Raw genomic sequence first — 20,232 nt, 5'->3', positions numbered from 1 at the left:
CCAGAGAATGGAAATGAAACAGTAATTATTAGGGATGTGGAGAAATTTCTGTAGGAGCGTTTAGAGAGGAGACGAATAAGAAGGCCAGGTCTACACTACAGACCTATATCAGTATAATTATGTCGCTCAGGAGTATGTGAAAAATCCATACCATCCTAACCCCTGGTGTAGACAGCACTACATCAATGGGAAAGCTTCCCCCTTCGACATAGCTACTGCCTCTCGAGGTGGATTATCTATGCCCACTTCTCCCATCAGCGTACTAGCATCTTCACTAAAGGGTGAATACAAGCCCAAAGTGAACTGCTAGAGGTATAGACAGTAATTAATGGGACGGATAAGATTCTTTTACCTTTGTGTGTGATCCAAAGACAGGGAGTTGCCTCAAGAAATTAAAAGGCAACACATTTATAAATGATACAAAGGGGAGATTTTTTTAAATGCAATGTATAGTTAACCTAAGGAACTCCATGCTACATTATATTAGTGATGTGGCCTAGTGGATAGAGCACTGGCCTGGGTCTTCAGCAACCTGGGTTTTATTCCTGGCTCTCCCACTGGCCGGTGTGGGTTACCTTGGGTAAGTCACTTTCCTTCTCTGTGCCTCAGTTCCTGTAGCTGTAAAATGGGGATAGTGATACTGATCTCCTTTGAAATGTTCTTTGAGGACTACTGATGAAAAGTGCTAAGTATTATTGTAAGAAAGATATACTTGTATGAATAAGAGCATAGGTGGTTTTATAGGATCAACATCCAAAAAGGAGATAAAGGGCATGGCTACACTTGCAGATGTAGAACGCTTTGAGTTAAACCAGTCTTCGGAGAACGCAGTAGGGAAAGCGCTGCAGTCTGTCCACACTGACAGCTGCAAGCGTGGTCACATTTGTGGCACTTGCAGCGGCATTGGGAGCAGTGCATCATGGGCAGCTATCCCACAGAGCACCTCTTCCCATTCTAGTGCTGTGGCTTGTGGCAGGGCCGGCTTTAGGTCGATTCCCCCATTCCCTCCTAATCGGGCCCCGCGCCTAAGAGCCCCCCCCCCCCCGCCGCCAGAGCGCAGCAAGCCCCATGGCCCTGCCCCCCCGCCAGAGCACAGCAAGCCCCATGGCCCCGCTATCCCGGCCGACACGCGGCGAGTCGCATGGCCCCAATCCCCCGGCCAGAGCACAGCAAGCCCCGCAGCCCCAATCCCTCGGCCAGAGCTCGGCAAGCCCCGTGGCCCCGATCCCCCAGCCAGAGCGCGGCAAGCCCCACAGCCCCGATCCCCCGGCTGGAGCTCGGCGAGTACCGCAGCACTGATCCCCCGGCCAGAGCGCGGGCAAGCCCCGCAGCCCCACGACCCCGGCCAGAGCGCGGCGAGTCCTGCAGCCCTGATCCCCCAGCTGGAGCGCAGTAAGCCCCACGGCCCCGCTATTCCGGACGGAGCATGGCAAGTCCCGCGGCTCCGCTATCCCAGCCGGAGCATGGCGAGTCCTGCAGCCCCGATCCCCTGGCCGGAGCGCAGCAAGTCCCGCAGCCCCAATCCCCCAGCCAGAGTGCAGTGAGTCCCACGGCCCTGATCCCCCGGCCAGAGCATGGCAAGCCCCACGGCCCCGCTATCTGGACTGGAGCACGGTGAGTCCGGTGGCCACGATCCCCTGGCCGGAACACGGCAACCTGAAGTGCCGCCAAAGACTCGGAATGCCGCCCGGTGAGTACAAGCCCCACAAATTGGCCCCGCACTTGCTAAAGCCGGCCCTGCTTGTGGGAAGAGGGCGGGGCATTCTGGGTCCTGTCCCAACGCCCCATGATGCATTGGTTCGCGTCCCAGCAATCCCTGTGCTTCCATCCATATTTGGCACCATCTTTCAACATTTTTTGTGTAACTTTAGCGCCCTCGTGGCCAAGATGGAGTCTGCTCTGCAGGCAGCTCTGGCCAAGAGACAGCGCGCGCAGGAATGCAGCAGGAGAAATCCCTTCCACCCCAGGGGCACCTGTTCCAAACTCCCCAGAGTGAACACACACACCCACAGGAAAAGTACAATGGACATAACAAAGGGAGATATTTATTTACAGAGGGCTGGGAGGAGAAAAACAACAAGGGGAAATATAGGGGGAGCAGTAAAACAGGGCTGCATTCAAACCAAGGCCCCACGGACCCAGTGGTAGCACAGTCTGACAGGGCAGACACCGAGCAACGTGTCTGCATACAGAGTTCAGGAGGCCTGAGCAAAGTTCCAGTCCGGTGGTGAGTCTTGGGTGCTCCTGGTCGTCTTTGGCGCCAGTGAACTCTCCCCAGCAAACCCCTCCGGTGCCTCTTCTGCCGCTCTCTGCAAAGCCACACAGAGCGGCCACCTCCCCACTTAACTATCTAACAGCCTCCCTCCTTATTCCCAGTGCAGAGTCACAAGCCCCAGTACTCACAGCCCCAGGCAGCTCCGGGCAGCCGTGATACTGGGTCCAGCTCCGGCCTGTCCTTCTCGGGCGATTCCCCCTGGCACAGGACTTCTCCTGGCTCCTGTCCTGGGCTGTCCCCGATCGGGCTTGTCCTCCTCAGGCCTCCAGCAGGTTCTCTCTGCTTCCTTCTCCAGGGCCAGCCATGCTGCTGCTTCTCTCTCTCCCTCCAGCTCCAGCCCTGCCCCCTGAAGTTTCCCTCCTTTTTCTTACTCTCCCCCTCCCCCTTGGGAAAAAGATTTAAAGGGGCCATGCTCTCTAGACCCCAAAGGGGTTACACTCCCCCCCCCCCAAAAGAAATAATCCTTGATGTCCCCATCAAGGTAGGCAACTTTAAGCCATGGATCCCCAGCAGGAGACCCAGGGCCCCCATTCGTCAGAAGCATTCCCATCATCCATCCCACAGGACCCCGAGGGGTGGAACAGGTTTCCCATGAGGCAGCTCGTCCCCCGTGGCACCCCAGGAAGCTGTAGATCACTGGGTTCCCCTAAACGATCATACGTCAGCACACACCTGGGCTTCCCTTCCCTAGAGGAACGTCTAGGCTGGCTGTCGGATGTTGGCTGAGGTGACACCACTGGACATGGAGGCAAGATGATGGGTCCTTGAGGTACGAATTCAAGTGCATCTGGGTTTAAAGTGGCTGTTTGGGGTACAGGGTTCTCTGCCTGCACTGAGCCTTCCTCATCATGTTCTTGGGGGGTCTCCACAGCTTGGGACAGTGAGGCCTCGGGAATGCTCAGTGTGGGGTCTTCCCCTTCACCATCTCTTTGCGTGACAACAAAAGGCTCCATTAGGGTCAGGTCATTCCCAACTGGATGTTCACCAAACCCTATTTCATCCTCACTCTCCGAGGAGCTGGGTGTTTGCAGAGGACGGGTATATTTCCGTCGTTGGGACCGTGTCCGACTTGCAGGTCCGGGAGTCTCAGAATCTGTGGAAACATCCTCACGGGGAAACAATACTTGTCCTATAGGTAACAGATGATTCCGGTGGAGAGTTTTGGTGGGGCCGCGACTGCCCTCAGGGCGTATGCGATACACTGGTAGATCCCCAAGTTTCTTCTCTATAATGTACGGGTGTGACTCCCAACGATCTGCAATTTTGTGTTTTCCCTGTAGGCCGAGATTTCAGGCCAAAACTCGGTCACCAACCCGAATCTACTGTTGCCTCACTCGCTGATCATATCGGGTTTTATTCTTTTGATTCTGGTGACCAGCTGCTTGCGTCGCTATTCGATATGCCTCTTTCAGTTGATCTCTTAAGCGCGCCACATACCCCAAGTATGTTTTTGGGAGTGCCCCATCTGAAGACACTTCAAAACAGAGATCGATCGGCAACCGGGCCTCTCGACCGAACATTAACATGTATGGTGTGAACCCAGTTGCATCGTGTCGAGTGCAGTTATACGCATGAACCAAATGCTCTACGTGCTGGCTCCAGTATTTTTTCTGCTGAGGCTCCAGAGTTCCCAGCATGTTCAGTAGTGTGCGGTTGAATCGTTCTGGTAGTGGATCCCCTTGGGGATGATAAGGGGTGGTGCGTGATTTTTTTATCCCCATGATCTTACAAAGTTCTTTTATTAATCGACTTTCAAAATCCCGTCCCTGATCTGAGTGTAGTCGGGCGGGCAACCCATAGTGGACAAAGAACTTTTCCCACAGGATCTTGGCAACCGTGGAAGCTTTTTGATCTTTGGTGGGATAAGCCTGGGCATAACGAGTAAAATGGTCAGTGACCACCAAGATATTTGCAGTACCCCGGCGGTCAGGCTCTAATGACAGAAAGTCCATAAAGACAAGCTCCATGGGTGCAGAACTTGTGATGCTGACAAGAGGAGCCGCCTGCTTAGGCAGAGTCTTTCGTTGGATACATCTGGTGCAGGTGCGAATATGGTGGGCGATGTCAGGCCCCATTCGGGGCCAATAGAATCTTGCCTTAACTAGGGCCTCCAACCGCTCGATTCCTAGATGCCCCATTCGATCGTGGCAGGCCTCTAACACGCCTTGCTGGTACTTCTGCGGTAGCACCAACTGCTTATGGTGAGGCCTCTGAGGATGCTTCTGCCCTCGGTAAAGTCGTCCATCCCGAACCAATAAGCGATCCCATTCTTTCAGCAAAAGGGCCTCCTCTGGGTGACTCGGTCGAATAACCCTGGGATCTTTTCCCCTTTCCAATGCATAAAGGATGTCCTTCATCCGTGGATCAGCTCGCTGGGCGTACTCTACCTCTCGATCCTTTAGTTTGGGCAGCTGTGGGTCCTATACTCTAGTAAAACTTGAGTAGGCTATGGGTCTAGCTTCTGGTGGTGCACCCAGACAGTCAATTGCCCGTTCTCCATTGGCTGTGGATTTTTCCTCCACAATGGATACCCGTTGGCATAAAGCTCTCAGTTCAGAGGTCCCCACATTTATCTGATCATTGAGTAATAAATCCTTAGAGTGAGGTTGCCGAGACAAGGCATCTGCATCCATGTTTGTTCGACCGGGTCGATACTGCAGAGTGAAATCATAGGCAGAGAGTGCCGCTAACCACCGGTGTCCTGCTACGGATAATTTTGCTGTTGTCTTGATGTATGTCAAAGGGTTATTATCAGTTTTTACAGTGAACTTGGCCCCATAGAGGTAGTCATGGAACCTCTCTGTGATGGCCCATTTCAATGCCAGGAACTCCACTTGATGTGCAGGGTAGTTTCTCTCAGGCGGTGTGAGACCTCGACTTGCAAATGCTACCGGTCGGAGTTTGCCCTCACGCTCTTGATAAAGGACAGCGCCTAAACCAGTGTAGCTTGCATCAACATGAAGTTCATACGGCTGGGTGGGATCAGCGTACACCAAAACAGGTGCTTGCGTGAGCTGTTGAATGATTTTATGGAAAGCTTCTTCACACTCAGCAGTCCACCGTTTTCCAAAAGGTGCACCCACATTGAAGTATTTATGGCGAGGTGAGTTCCCCCTCTTCTTATTTGTGGGGGGGTATCCCTTGGTGAGCTCTGTGAGTGCATGTACGATGTGTGAAAAATTCTTGATAAACTTGCGGTAATAGCCACAGAATCCCAGAAATGACCTTAATTCCTTGAGAGTTGTGGGCCTCGGCCAGGTAGTTACCGCCTTCACCTTCTCTGGGTCTGTAGCTATACCATCTGCAGACACTATGTGTCCCACATACCGCACGGATGTCTGGCAGAAGATGCACTTGTCTAAGGATAACTTGAGGCCAGCCTGTTCCAAACGATCCAGGACTTTGCACAGCCGAGTCTCGTGTTCTTCTAAAGTGCGCCCGAACACTATAATGTCATCCAGGTATACCAGACACTCCAACAGGTGCATGTCCCCTACCACCCGCTCCAGGAGTCTCTGAAATGTGGCTGGAGCTCCAGATACTCCTTGAGGCATGCGATTAAATTGGTAAAATCCTAAAGGGCAGATGAATGCTGTCTTCTCCCGGTCCTCGGGTGCCATGGGCACTTGATAGTATCCACTGCGGAGGTCAAGGACAGAGAACCAGCAGCTACCATTCAAGCTATCCAAAGCGTCATCCACCCGGGGCATTGTGTATTGGTCAGGGATCGTCCGCCGGTTCAGAGTGCGATAGTTGACGCACATGCGCACCTTTCCACTTTTCTTTCGTACTACGACGATTTGCGATGCATAGGGGCTCCTGGATTCCTCAATGATACCTGCTTGAACCAGTTCCTGTAGGTGCTGCCTCACATCTTCAATATCAGCGGGGGCTAATCGTCTCGACCTCTCTCGAAAAGGCCAACCATCCTGCATTTGGATATGGTGCTCCACATCATGTGCACACCCAACATCCCATTCGTGCATAGAGAAAACAGCCTTCCTCTTGATTAACTTCTCACACAGGCGGTCCTTCCACTCAGCAGGAATGGGGGAATCCCCAAACTGGAAACTATCCCTCCCAAAAGGCCTAGCCTTGGTCTTCTCTTGGGATGGGGGTCCCCTGGCTCGCTGGTATGCAGCTTTACATAAAGCATGCATTGGCAGCTCCTGCAGATAGTTGTTCCCTGCCATCTCACGGCATTTCCACGCCAACCTCTGGAACAGGTTTGCATTTGTCCCTAGGATTAAAGGTGCATACTTTCTTCCCTTTGGATCTGGGCAGACCAGTGCCAAAGTTTCTATTTCCTGGTTTACCCCCGCAACATTCTTTGGGAACTGAACATTTAACAGGATATATCCCCGATAGGGGCAGGAGTCACAGCCAATTCCCCAGACTGTCAGGCCAGACAGGGGACGCAGGGGCAAGTGCTGCAGGTGTTCTCGGTAGTAAGATTCATAAAGTATGGTGACCTGTGATCCACTGTCCAGCAATGCCTCACACAATCGTCCTTCTATACGAACAGGTACTATAGCTTGGGGGCCTATCAGCCCACGTGGGTAGCCTCTGTTTGTGTTTTTTTCTGGGGAGCCTTGGAATTTCAGGGTCTTGGGTTTGCTCCTTCCCCAAGCCCTATTGGTGTTTCCCTGAAGCCTCTTAATGGTCTGCTGCAATCTCTGAGATACCCTTGCATGATCTGTCTTGTTTTGACAGTCGAAGGCATAGTGACCATCTCTTCCACAGTTATAACAGAAACCTTCACGCTGGCTATCACCCCTCCTGCTACTCTCCTCTCTTGAGGATGGCACAGTATGTCCCTGAGCTTTCATCATGGCCACTTCTCAGGTCAAATCTCTCAGTGCTGCTGCCACTGATGAGGCATCTTCCATCTCTCCAAGCACTGTGGTGGTGTGACTCCCTGCCATCTTCGGCTGCAACACTGCATCCGCTTGCAACAATCGCTCCTCCTCCTCACGTATCTCTCGAATGAGCTTGTGGAATGGGGGTGGGTTTTGGGCCCGCTCCCTCAGCTGCAGTTTCCACAACATCAACCCATCTTGTCGGGTGCCCCGGAGGATTTGGTCCAACCTAGCGAAATCAATGCGCTTGGTGGGGATGCCCTCCTTCCGCACTACCTGCTGTAGCAAATCCTCTAGTCTCCTGATGAAATCAGACAATCGTTCGTGGGGCTCCTGATAGGTATGGCGGAAACGATAATACAGGTCTTCACTGCTATCGGTAGCACCGTAGACACTCTCAAGAGCGGTTAAATAGTCTTGCACTGTGGCAGCTGGTTGTGAGTCTTTCAGGGCTCGGATAATTCGCATGGCAGGTCCCCTCAGACTCTCAAGCACCCGTTTCCGCTTCTCAGCATCAGAGCATTCCCACTCTTGGACAAGTGGCACTGTAAAATCCCTCCATGTTTCATAATCATCCTCCCCTGAGGGTACAGGTGACATCCCCGAGAATGAACGTAATCGCTTGTATGGAGCATTTTCATGTACCGGCTTCAATGCATCTTTGAGAGCATTTCCCAGCTCTTTGGCCCATCCCACCAGGCTGGGTGCTGCAGGTGTTGGAGCCCCTCCTAATGCTAAAATTAATTCTTCTCTTGTCCGCTTCTCATCTACCATCAGAGCTTGCAATTTCTGTGCTAAAGAATCCACCTCAAGTGACTCAGGCACACTAGGAGGGGACTGCTCTGCCCCGAGAATTGTCCAGGGGATACCTTCTACTTTCACCTCTTTGGGCACTTTGTCAAGATCTGCTTCCTTGGAGTGAGTACATAGTGCTACCATGCCCTTCACTTTGCGGTTGTAAATACGGGTGTGGACCTTTACCCTCCCCAGTATTTCAGCTGCATCTAGGCTCTCCTCAATCTCATTTGGTTCCATCTCTTCTGGGAACCCCGCCACCAGCACAGCTTTGGTTACTGGGATTTGTGCCCCTCGGCACAGGTCTTCTAATAATCCTCTCTCCATTTTTTTTTTTTTTTTACTGAGATGAAAGTCACTCAGGAGTTTCTTTTCTCTGTGAAGAAAAAGCCCAAGGTGCGCAACGTAGGGGTGTGGGTATGTGTGTGTGTGTACTGCAAATTCCCTGTACGGGCCACCAAGTGTAACTTTAGCGCCCTCGTGGCCAAGATGGAGTCTGCTCTGCAGGCAGCTCTGGCCAAGAGACAGCGCGCGCAGGAATGCAGCAGGAGAAATCCCTTCCACCCCAGGGGCACCTGTTCCAAACTCCCCAGAGTGAACACACACACCCACAGGAAAAGTACAATGGACATAACAAAGGGAGATATTTATTTACAGAGGGCTGGGAGGAGAAAAACAACAAGGGGAAATATAGGGGGAGCAGTAAAACAGGGCTGCATTCAAACCAAGGCCCCACGGACCCAGTGGTAGCACAGTCTGACAGGGCAGACACCAAGCAACGTGTCTGCATACAGAGTTCAGGAGGCCTGAGCAAAGTTCCAGTCCGGTGGTGAGTCTTGGGTGCTCCTGGTCGTCTTTGGCGCCAGTGAACTCTCCCCAGCAAACCCCTCCGGTGCCCTCTTCTGCCGCTCTCTGCAAAGCCACACAGAGCGGCCACCTCCCCACTTAACTATCTAACAGCCTCCCTCCTTATTCCCAGTGCAGAGTCACAAGCCCCAGTACTCACAGCCCCAGGCAGCTCCGGGCAGCCGTGATACTGGGTCCAGCTCCGGCCTGTCCTTCTCGGGCGATTCCCCCTGGCACAGGACTGCTCCTGGCTCCTGTCCTGGGCTGTCCCCGATCGGGCTTGTCCTCCTCAGGCCTCCAGCAGGTTCTCTCTGCTTCCTTCTCCAGGGCCAGCCATGCTGCTGCTTCTCTCTCTCCCTCCAGCTCCAGCCCTGCCCCCTGAAGTTTCCCTCCTTTTTCTTACTCTCCCCCTCCCCCTTGGGAAAAAGATTTAAAGGGGCCATGCTCTCTAGACCCCAAAGGGGTTACATTTGTATTCAGTGCCAGCTTTAGGCACAAGCATTCCAAGCATGTGCTTGGGGTGGCACTTTTCAAGGGCCAGCAATCCTTTTTTTTTTTTTTTTTTGCTTGGGGTGGCCAAAACCTGGAGGGGGCCCTGTTTGTACTGCACGCTCTGTCTTCCCTTTCGGTCTGCGGAAATGGAGCCTGAACTGCTGAGGAATATGCTGACTAGTCTCACCAGCACGTCACGTTTGGCAGTCAAGTTACTCCTTAAGATCCAAACTGACAGTGAGGACTCAGACGATGATATAGACTCGAGTAACACATACGACACATGATTACTTGTGGCATTCACGGACATGCTCACCACCGTGGAACACCACTTTTGGGCTTGGGAAACAAGCACTGAGTGGTGGGATCTTATTGTCCTGCAAGTCTGGGATGACGAGCAGTGGGTGCAGAACTTTTGGATGAGAAAAGTCACTTTCATGGAACTGTGTGAGGAGCTCACCCTCATCCTGCGGCACAAGGACACAAGATGGAAAGCTGCCCTAACGGTGGAGAAGTGGGTGGCTATTGCAATCTGGAAGCTGGCAACTCCAGACAGCTACCGATTGGTCGGGAACCAGTTTGGAGTGGGAAAGTCGACCGTTGGAATCATGTTGATGCAAGTTTGCAGGGCCATTATTCACATCCTGCTCAGAAGAACTGTGACTCTGGGTAACGTGCATGACATTGTTGCTGGCTTTGCACAAATGGGTTTCCCTAACTGCGGGGGGCGATAGATGGGACGCATATTCCAATTCTGGCACCAGCCCACCTAGCCTCCGAGTATGTTAATCAGAAGGGGTATTTCTCTATGGTTCTCCAGGCACTTGTGGATCAATGTGGGCGTTTCATTGACATTAACACAGGCTGGCCTGGAAAGATGCATGACGCACGCATCTTTCGGAACAGTGGCCTGTTCAGGAAGCTACAAGCCGGGACTTTTTTCCCAGACCAGAAGATCATTGTAGGGGAAGTTGAAATGCCCATTGTGAACCTAGGAGACCCAACTTACCCTTTATTGCCATGGTTCATGAAACCCTACACAAGGAGCCTTGACAGCAGTAAGGAGCAGTTCAACAACAGGCCGAGCCAGTGCAGAATGACTGTGGAGTGTGCTTTTGGCCATTTAAAGGCCGCTGGCGCTCTCTGTATGGGAAGCTGGACCTGGCCGATGACAATATCCCCACGGTTATATCCGCGTACTGTACCCTCCATAACATTTGTGAAGGGAAGGGTGAAAGATTCACTCAGGCAGGGAACTTGGAGGTTCAACACCTGGAGGCTGAATTTGAACAGCCAGAGAGCAGAGCTATTAGAGGGCCCCAGCGCAGGGCTGCAAGGATTAGGGATGCCTTGAGGGAGCAATTTGATTTAATGTTTGGTGCCCTGCATGGGAGTGAAGTGCAGTGGTTTCAATGTTAGTAGGAATCTGTGTTTGCTACGCTGACTTTCAGTGCCTGTTGCTTTCCTGGGCTAAGGTATCTTTTACTTTATGCAATAATAAAGACTGTTTTCAAAGCCAAAAATCAATTTATTGAAAAGAAAGTTCATTTATTGAAAAGCATTATTGCTTGGGAAACAGAAAGGGCAAGGGAGTGGGGTGGGGAATGGTACAATCACAGATTTGCATATGTCCTGTTATCATACTCAGCCTTTCTGTCTGGACTGCTGTGCAATGAGTGCTACACTTCAGGATGGCTATACTGCATGGTGATGGGGGTTGAGTGCAGTGGGTAAGGGTCATAGTTTTCAGGGCTGGGTGGTGAAGCTACAGGCGTTAGAGGCAGCTGGTGGTGATAAGAATCTGGATGTTGGGGAAAGTGGGTTGGAGGTGACATGGAGGCACAAGGGAAAGCGTTTTGGGACAAGGGCTGCAGGGGGGGCGGGCACGGTAGTGCTCCGCCTGTGTGGCTACGAGCGCCTGGATTGAGTCCGCTTGGCGCTCCATGATGCTTGTCAGCCGATCCATGCTTTGCTACTGGAGCTCTGCGCTTTTGTGCTGGTGCTACTCATTCTACTGGCGGATCCTCCTTTCACTCTCCCTCCACTCCTGCGCTTTTAGATTCTCGTTAAGGACAGGGGCGGCTCTAGCTTTTTTGCCGCCTCAAGCACGGCAGGCAGGCTGCCTTTGGCAGCTTGCTTGTGGGAGGTCCCCGATCCCGCGGATTCGGCATACCTGCCGCCGAATTGTTGCCAAATCCGTGGGACCAGCGGACCTCCCGCAGGCAAGCCGCCGAAGGCTGCCTGACTGCCGCCCTTGCAGGGACCGGCAGGGCGCCCCCCACGGCTTGGCACCCCAGGCACGCACTTGGAGCGCTGGTGCCTGGAGCTGCTGCTGGTTAAGGAACTGCTGCATTACTTCATGCAGCATGTCTTCTTTGCTTCTACGTGGCCTCTTCCTAATTCTTTGGAGTCTTTTGGCCAGTGATAACATGGACGGCTGAGATCTCAAGGTTGCATCTGTAAAGGCAAAATGCAACACTTAACAGAGGCAGCATTGTTCACACTAGACAGAGCAATGATTCTCCCGTACTTAAGGGCAAGCACAGTCTACACAATAGCATCTTATGCCCATCGCAAAGCAAGCAGACATAACCCTTGGGAGCCCCAAAATGGTGAGTAAGCACAGAGTCAAGGGGGATTGATTGTTTCATGGCCGGACTGTCCTCTGGGTTTCTGTGCCTTGGGGAGAGCCAACAGCTGCAGGGGACCCCTATACTGAACACTGCCCCCACATTTTCCACAGGAGTTCGTCCTGGAAGATATCTCGCTGCTGAGGGTGACCTGGGAAGCAAGGGAGGGTCTTCTACTACAATGAGGCCCATATGCAGCTTGCCTGTGTGTAACAATGGTTCCCCCGCTCCTCACGGCACAGTGGTGTGGACATGTTAGCCTGACTGGGACAAGGACCACAGTGGCTCTCCCAAGTAACCTGCGCAAGCCCATTGCCCAGCTCCTGGATGAGACCTTTGAAGAGATCACTGAGGCCGATTACCATGATGTGAGAGAGCACATCAACACCCTATTCCGCATCTAGGCATGCATGCAGCCCTAACTCTCCTCGCCCCAAGAGCCCGCACCGAATAACTTCCTTCCCAAAATAAAAGTCACTTACCTGGCACCTCCTCTGCTGTTTGTCCTTGCCCAAGCACCGGCCGCCGTGACTGGCTACCTTCCCCCTGGCTTGAGAACAGCTCCCGTCTGCATGCATCTAGGGATGCCGGCATCCCTAGGTGTCTTCCTCCTTGTAGGGAGCCGGGGTGGCCCCCTACCGAGCCGGACCCGGACACGCCGCGCTCTCCGCCCGAAAGGGCGGGGCCAGGGCGCGTTCGCTCCGACCCCGGCGGTGGGAGGGGCGGAGCGGACCGGGTCGCGCCGCGCTCCCCGCCGGAGGAGGCGGGGCCAGGGCGCGTTCGCCCCGTCCCCAGCTATGGGTGGGGCAGAGCAGGGAGTACAAAGGGCGGGGCCCTTTGCTCCGGGAGGGGGGCATCACGGACGGAGGCAGACGCGGACGCCGAGCCGCTTCCGCCCGCCCTCGCTGCCGACTCCGGGGAGGCAGAGGACCCGGCAACCCCCGCGGAGCCAGAGCTGCCTGCCGCGATCTATCCGACCGAGTCGGAGGTTCGTGGACCTGGACATTTACCAGCGTTCCCCTGCTAGAGGGGCACGCTGTGGACTTTGCCAGCGTTCCCCTGCCTGAGGGGCGCGCTGTGGACTTTGCCGGCGCTCCCCTGCCTGAGGGGCGCGCTGTGAACACTTGCCGGCGCTCCCCTGCCTGAGGGGCGTGCTGTGGACTTTGCCAGCGCTCCCCTGCCTGAGGGGCACGCTGTGGACACTTGCCGGCGCTCCCCTGCCTGAGGGGCGCGCTGTGGACACTTGCCGGCGCTCCCCTGCCTGAGGGGCGCGCTGTGGACACTTGCCGGCGCTCCCCTGCCTGAGGGGCGCGCTGTGGACACTTGCCGGCGCTCCCCTGCCTGAGGGGCGCGCTGTGGACACTTGCCAGCGTCCCCTGCCTGAGGGGCGCGCTGTGAACACTTGCCAGCGTCCCCTGCCTGAGGGGCGCGCTGTGGACACTTGCCAGCGTCCCCTGCCTGAGGGGCGCGCTGTGGACACTTGCCGGCGCTCCCCTGCCTGAGGGGCGCGCTGTGAACACTTGCCGGCGCTCCCCTGCCTGAGGGTCGCCCTGTGGACACTTGCCGGCGCTCCCCTGCCTGAGGGTCGCCCTGTGGACACTTGCCGCCGCTCCCCTGCCTGAGGGGCGCGCTGCGGACACTTGCCAGCGTCCCCTGCCTGAGGGGCGCGCTGTGGACACTTGCCGGCGCTCCCCTGCCTGAGGGGCGCGCGGTGGACCTTTGCCAGCGTCCCCTGCCTGAGGGGCGTGCCACGGACCCCCCGCCGCAGCCGGTAGCGACGGGATCGGAGGACACCCCGGCTTACAGTGGCACCTGACCAGGGACTTGACCCATCCCTGCCGGAAGGGATCCGAGCAGGGCGCAGCGGACATCCTGGGCGGGAGATGGAGGTAGAGGCCCTTATTAAACTCCTGGCCGAGAGCCAGCAGCAACAGCAGCAGCAGCTCGTGCAGCAGCTGGGGGCCCACCAACAGCAGCTACTCCAGACCTTGGGGGTCCAGCACCGGGAGCAACAGACCCAATGCCTCCAGCAGCTCGCCACCCTGTGGTCGAGCCCCGGTGGCGCCGCGCCCGGGGGGGCTGCGGCCCCTGGACCCCCCGCACCGCCAGTACGTCTGGCCAAGATGGGGCCCGACGATGACCCCGAGGCGTACCTCGTCACCTTCGAACGAGTGGCGGCAGTGGCTGGGTGGGCCCCGGACCAGTGGGCGACTCTCCTTGCCCCCTATTTGACGGGGCCTGCGCAGAAGGCGTACCGGGGACTCCCCGATGATGAGGCTCGGGTTTATGCCCGAGTGAAGGCCGCCATTTTGGACGCCTTTGACATTACCCCCGAGACCTTTCGACGGCGGTTTCGGGGAAAGCGTTATCCTCCCGGCGCCCGGCCCCGAGCCATCGCCCAGGAACTACAGGATGCAGCCAGCAGGTGGCTCCAGCCGGAGCGTAGAACCGCGGCGAAAGTAATAGAGCAGATTGTCATTGAACAGTTCACTCACATCCTCCCGACACCCGGGCGGGCGTGGGTGCTGCGACACCGACCTCAGACCCTGCGGGCGGCCGTCACCCTCATGGAGGACTTTCTAGAAGCCGAGGCCCCTCTAGGGCCGGCTGCCCGAGGCCACCCGGCAGGACCAGGCACTCAGAGGCCGGAGCGGAGCCCCAGCTCCAAGCCGGGGACCCCGCCCCGGGCCCGGCGCCCAGAAAGCGGGGGGACCTCTTGGGCCCGACCCCCCGAGCCACCTCCGCGTGCCGGCTCCGGACGCTGGACCCAATCCCCACGACCTGGCCAACCCCGCGGGGCCCCCAGCGCCCCCACCCGTTCCGGGCGCTCGGAGCTAGGCCCCTGCTTCCGGTGTGGCGAGAGCGGTCACCTGCAACAGGACTGTACCGCGATGGAGTGTGACTTTGGTCACGTGTATGCGGGGGAACATCGAGCCCGCCCGCCCTCAGCGGCCAAGTTAACGGCTCCCATGGAGGTCGCCGGGACCCACGTGGTGGGTCTGATCGACTCAGGTTGCGGGCAGACTCTGGTGCGGCAGGCACTCCTTCCGGAGGGCCAGCAGACCATGGGGGAGGCAATGCATCCATGGGGACGTGAAACCGTATCCTACGGCTCAGCTCCCGCTCACGCTGAACGGGGCCACCCAGCTGCTGAGCGTGGCCGTGGCCCCGTCCCTGGCCTATCCGGTCATTCTAGGCCGGGACTGGCCCGGATTTGTCGACGTGCTCCGGTCCGCGGGCTCGGCCGAGGCGTTCGAGGGCGCATCCTCCGAGCCCGATATTGGCCCCCGTACCCGCCCGGACCGGGACGAGGCCCCCGTCCCCCTTCCCGGCCGGAACGGGCGAGCGACCGGGGCCCCCGAGGAGGGCACCGAGGACTTTAGTCGGGATCAGCGCGAGGACCCTACCCTCAGGTTCGTATATGAGCAGCTAGCCCGAGTCGACGAGGATGTCGTGGATGCCCGCCGAACTACCCACTGGCCGAGGTTCGAGCTCCGCCACGACCGCCTCTACCGCGTCGATCGAGACCCCCGAACCGAGGAGGTTCGAACCCAACTCGTGGTTCCCCGCATTCACCGACGAGCCGTCCTGAAGCTGGCCCATGACATCCCCGCCGCAGGCCATCTGGGACCGGAGGCCATCTGGGACCGCAGCCAGGATCCTGGCCAAGTTCTTCTGGCCTGGTATTCACCGTGAGGTGAGGGACTATTGTGTGTCCTGCCCGGACTGCCAACACGCTGCCCCCGCCGGTGTCCGGAAGGCCCCTTTGGTCCCCTTGCCAGTCGTAGGGGTGCCGTTCGAGCGGGTGGCAATGGATCTCGTCGGGCCCTTCCCCAAAAGCCAGGCGGGGTATCAATACATTCTCGTCGTGATGGACTATGCCACCCGTTTCCCCGAGGCCGTTCCCTTACGCGGTATTACCGCGCGCTCTATTGCCGCCGAGCTTCTGAAAATCTTTGCCCGGGTAGGCCTCCCTCGGGAGATTCTCACAGACCAGGGAACCAGCTTTACATCTAAGCTGTTCCGTCAAGTGTGTGCCCTGCTGGGGATCCAGAAGTTGCAAACCTCTGTCTACCATCCCCAGACAGACAGACTTGTCGAGCGATTCAACCGCACCCTGAAGGGGATGCTACAACGCTTCCCCACACAGGACCTCCGCCAGTGGGACCAACTACTTCCCCCTCTGTTACTAGCAATCCGCGAAGTCCCGCAGGCCTCCACGAAATTCTCGCCCTTCGAGCTCCTCTATGGGCGACGACCCCGCGGCGAGTTGGACCTCCTGAGGGAAACGTGGGAACACACCCCATCCGCGATGCAGGGTCTCCTGCAGTATGTCCTACGACTGCAGGGGCGTCTCGCACAGGTGGGTGAGCTGGCCAGAGAAAACCTGAGCGCCGCCCAGAGAGCCCAGGAAGGGCAATATAACCGGGGCGCCCAGGCCCGGACGTTCGCACCAGGGGACCGGGTCCTCCTCCTACTCCCCTCGGAGGAGTCGAAGCTCTTCGCCCGCTGGCAAGGCCCCTACGAGGTGCTTCGACGACTTGGCCCGGTTACTTACGAAATCCGACAGCCCGGCCGCCGGAAAGAAAAACAGGTATACCATATAAACCTGTTAAAACCCTGGAAGGAACCGGAAGGGCTACTAATTGCCCCATACCCCCCCGAGCCAGACCTGGGCCCGGAGCTCCCGGAGGACTCGGGAGTCAACCGGCCCCACCTCGCCGAGACGCTCACCCCCGAGCAGCAGGTCCAAGCTACCTGCTTGATCGACGCGTTCCCCACGACCTTCACCTCAACGCCCGGGCGAACTACCCTGGCCCAACATGTGATTCAGACTGACCCCGGCGTGGTAGTCCGGGGAACGACGCGGCCATTACCCAGGCGAATGCGGGAGGCCGTGGAAGACGAAGTCCAAGCGATGTTGGAGCTGGGGGTTATTGAGCGCTCCCAGAGCGAGTGGCGGAGCCCTGTCGTCCTTGTCCCCAAGCCCGATGGGAGCCGGCGATTCTGCATCGACTTTCGGAAGGTCAACGCCGTGTCGAAGTTCGATGCTTACCCCATGCCTCGCGTAGACGAGCTCCTGGAGCGGCTTGGGGACGCCCGATATATTACCACCCTGGACCTTACGAAAGGGTATTGGCAGATCCCCTTGGAGCCACACTCTAAGGAGAAGACTGCCTTTGCCACCCTTTCGGGGCTCTATCAGTTCACTCGAATGCCGTTCGGCCTCCATGGGGCCCCCGCAACCTTCCAGCGGTTGATGGATCGGGTGTTGCGGCCCCATACTACATACGCGGCGGCTTACCTCGATGATGTAGTCATCTACGGCAGCAACTGGGAGGGCCATCTCAACCAGGTAGCGGCTGTCCTCCGCGACCTTCGCGCCGCTGGACTTACAGCCAACCCCAAGAAGTGCCAAATCGGACGAGAAGAAACTACCTACCTGGGCTACACGTTAGGCCGAGGGCTGGTGCGGCCCCTCATCGGAAAGGTTCAAGCACTGCAAGCATGCCAGCAGCCGACCACCAAAAGACAGGTACTGCAGTTCCTGGGCCTAGCTGGTTATTACCGCCGGTTCATACCCCACTTCGCGACCCTTACGGCCCCGTTGACCGACCTCTTGACGAATAATAGCCCCCGCCGAGTGTGCTGGTCGGCCGACTGCGAGAAGGCCTTTCTAGCGGTCAAGGCCCGGCTGTGTAGTGAGCCGGTACTCTTCAGCCCGGACTTCCATCGCGACTTTGTCGTGCAGACCGACGCCTCCGACGCCGGACTTGGGGCGGTCCTCTCCCAGGAGGTTGACGGGGAGGAGCACCCGGTGGTTTACCTAAGCCGGAAGCTGTTCCCCCGGGAGCGGAACTACTCCGTTCTGGAGAAAGAGGCCCTGGCAGTTAAGTGGGCAGTGGACGCCCTCCGCTATTACCTCCTTGGTGCCCCCTTTACGCTTATTACGGACCACGCCCCCCTGAAGTGGCTCAATGAAATGAAGGACACGAACCCCCGCCTTCAACGGTGGTACCTCTCCTTGCAACCCTACGCCTTCTCGGTTCGCCACCGGGCGGGGCGCGAGCACACTAATGCGGATTTCCTGTCCCGCCTCGGCGAGGCTGAGGGTGCCAGCTCCGATGTACGGGACCTGGATTTGAGGGGTGGGGTATGTAGGGAGCCGGGGTGGCCCCCTACCGAGCCGGACCCGGACACGCCGCGCTCTCCGCCCGAAAGGGCGGGGCCAGGGCGCGTTCGCTCCGACCCCGGCGGTGGGAGGGGCGGAGCGGACCGGGTCGCGCCGCGCTCCCCGCTGGAGGAGGCGGGGCCAGGGCGCGTTCGCCCCGTCCCCAGCTATGGGTGGGGCAGAGCAGGGAGTACAAAGGGCGGGGCCCTTTGCTCCGGGATGGGGGCATCACGGACGGAGGCAGACGCGGACGCCGAGCCGCTTCCGCCCGCCCTCGCTGCCGACTCCGGGGAGGCAGAGGACCCGGCAACCCCCGCGGAGCCGGAGCTGCCTGCCGCGATCTATCCGACCGAGTCGGAGGTTCGTGGACCTGGACATTTACCAGCGTTCCCCTGCTAGAGGGGCACGCTGTGGACTTTGCCAGCGTTCCCCTGCCTGAGGGGCGCGCTGTGGACTTTGCCGACGCTCCCCTGCCTGAGGGGCGCGCTGTGGACTTTGCCGGCGCTCCCCTGCCTGAGCGGCGCGCTGTGGACACTTGCCGGCGCTCCCCTGCCTGAGGGGCGCGCTGTGGACACTTGCCGGCGCTCCCCTGCCTGAGGGGCGCGCTGTGGACACTTGCCGGCGCTCCCCTGCCTGAGGGGCGCGCTGTGGACTTTGCCGGCGCTCCCCTGCCTGAGGGTCGCCCTGTGGACACTTGCCAGCGCTCCCCTGCCTGAGGGGCGCGCTGTGGACACTTGCCAGCGTCCCCTGCCTGAGGGGTGCGGTGTGGACACTTGCCAGCGTCCCCGGCCTGAGGGGCGCGCGGTGGACCTTTGCCAGCGTCCCCTGCCTGAGGGGCGCGCTGTGGACACTTGCCAGCGTCCCCTGCCTGAGGGGTGCGCTGTGGACACTTGCCAGCGTCTCCGGCCTGAGGGGCGTGCGGTGGACCTTTGCCAGCGTCCCCTGCCTGAGGGGCATGCCACGGACCCCCCGCTGCAGCCGGTAGCGACGGGATCAGAGGACGCCCCGGCTTACACTCCTCCTCAGCACCCTCACTGCTGCTTTCCTCCTCCTCCTCTTCCCTTGTTGAACTGGGCTCTGAAGTGTCCATGGTGGTACTTGGAGTGGAGGTGGGGTCGCCCCCAATATTGTGTCCTGCTCTTTGTAGAAACGGCAGGTCGTGGGGGCAGCACTGGAGGAGCGGTGGTTTGCCTCGCGAGCTTTGTGGTAGGCATTCTGCAGCTCCTTCACTTTAATCCTGTACTGCAGTGCGTTTCTATCATGTCCCTCGATATCTGCCTGAAGGTATCGTAATTCCTACAGCTGGAGCGCAGGTGGAACTGGACAGCTTCTTCCTCCCAAACACTGATGCGGTCCAGCACTTCGCCATTGCTCCATACTGGGGATCACTGGTGCGTGGAGGCATGGTCACCTGGAAAGATTCGCTGAGAGCACTCCATGTGTGTCTGTGCAAACAGGAAGGGGATTTTCAAAATTCCCAGAGAATTTAAAGAGCGGGTCTAATGGTTGGTCACCTGAGGGCAGGGCAGTAGAGTTCAAAGTGATTAACAGAGTGGCTAGAACAGGCATTGTGGGACACTTCTGGAGGCTGATCAGAGCTCATCAACAGACCAGGGTATCCACACTGGTGCTGAGGCGCTCCAGCAGGGGTGCATCAAACGTTATTCCATTCACTGAGGTGGATTACCAGGAGCGCTCTAGCTGCGGAGTCAGAGCGCTCTATGTGCCTTGCCAGTGTGGACGTGTCGTGAGTTAGAGCGCACAGGGCTGCTTTAATGCACTCTAACACGCAAGTGTAGCCATGCCCAAAGTCTCTTATTTCAGGACAGAGAGCAGACATGAAGGCTAGTCAACACTACAGAGCCTATGTTGGGATAGCTATGCCAGTGTGGACGCAGCCTACACTGACAGAAGGAGTTTTTCCATTGGTGTAGTAGGACCCTTACCCCCAATGATGTTAGCTATGGCAGCAGAAGCCCTCTGTTCTCAACATAGCTGCACCTATACTAGGGGGGTTGTCAGCATAGCTGTGTCAGCTTGGGCTGTTCACATCCTGACAGACATAGCTCTGTCCAATATAAGTTTTAAGTATAGACCAGGTCAAAGTGACAGGAACTGGAAAGAAATCACTCTCTTGTGCTTTCTACTGCACAGTCATCCATA

At 57.5% G+C, this 20,232-nt stretch overlaps 1 protein-coding gene across 1 annotated transcript; it reads right to left on the bottom strand.

Moving 5' to 3' along the window:
• Window positions 1–7,116: 7,116 nt before the first annotated feature.
• Window positions 7,117–8,169, bottom strand: LOC123374039 (paraneoplastic antigen Ma1 homolog). Its single transcript, XM_045023434.1, has one exon. The coding sequence runs from the start codon at window positions 8,167–8,169 to the stop codon at window positions 7,117–7,119; it is 1,053 nt and encodes a 350-aa protein (XP_044879369.1).
• Window positions 8,170–20,232: the final 12,063 nt, after the last annotated feature.

Source organism: Mauremys mutica, chromosome 7, assembly GCF_020497125.1.
Source record: "Mauremys mutica isolate MM-2020 ecotype Southern chromosome 7, ASM2049712v1, whole genome shotgun sequence".
NCBI lineage: Eukaryota > Metazoa > Chordata > Testudines > Geoemydidae > Mauremys > Mauremys mutica.
The sequence above is the reverse complement of the archived record's forward strand: the minus strand, read 5'-3'. Positions and strand labels throughout refer to the sequence as shown.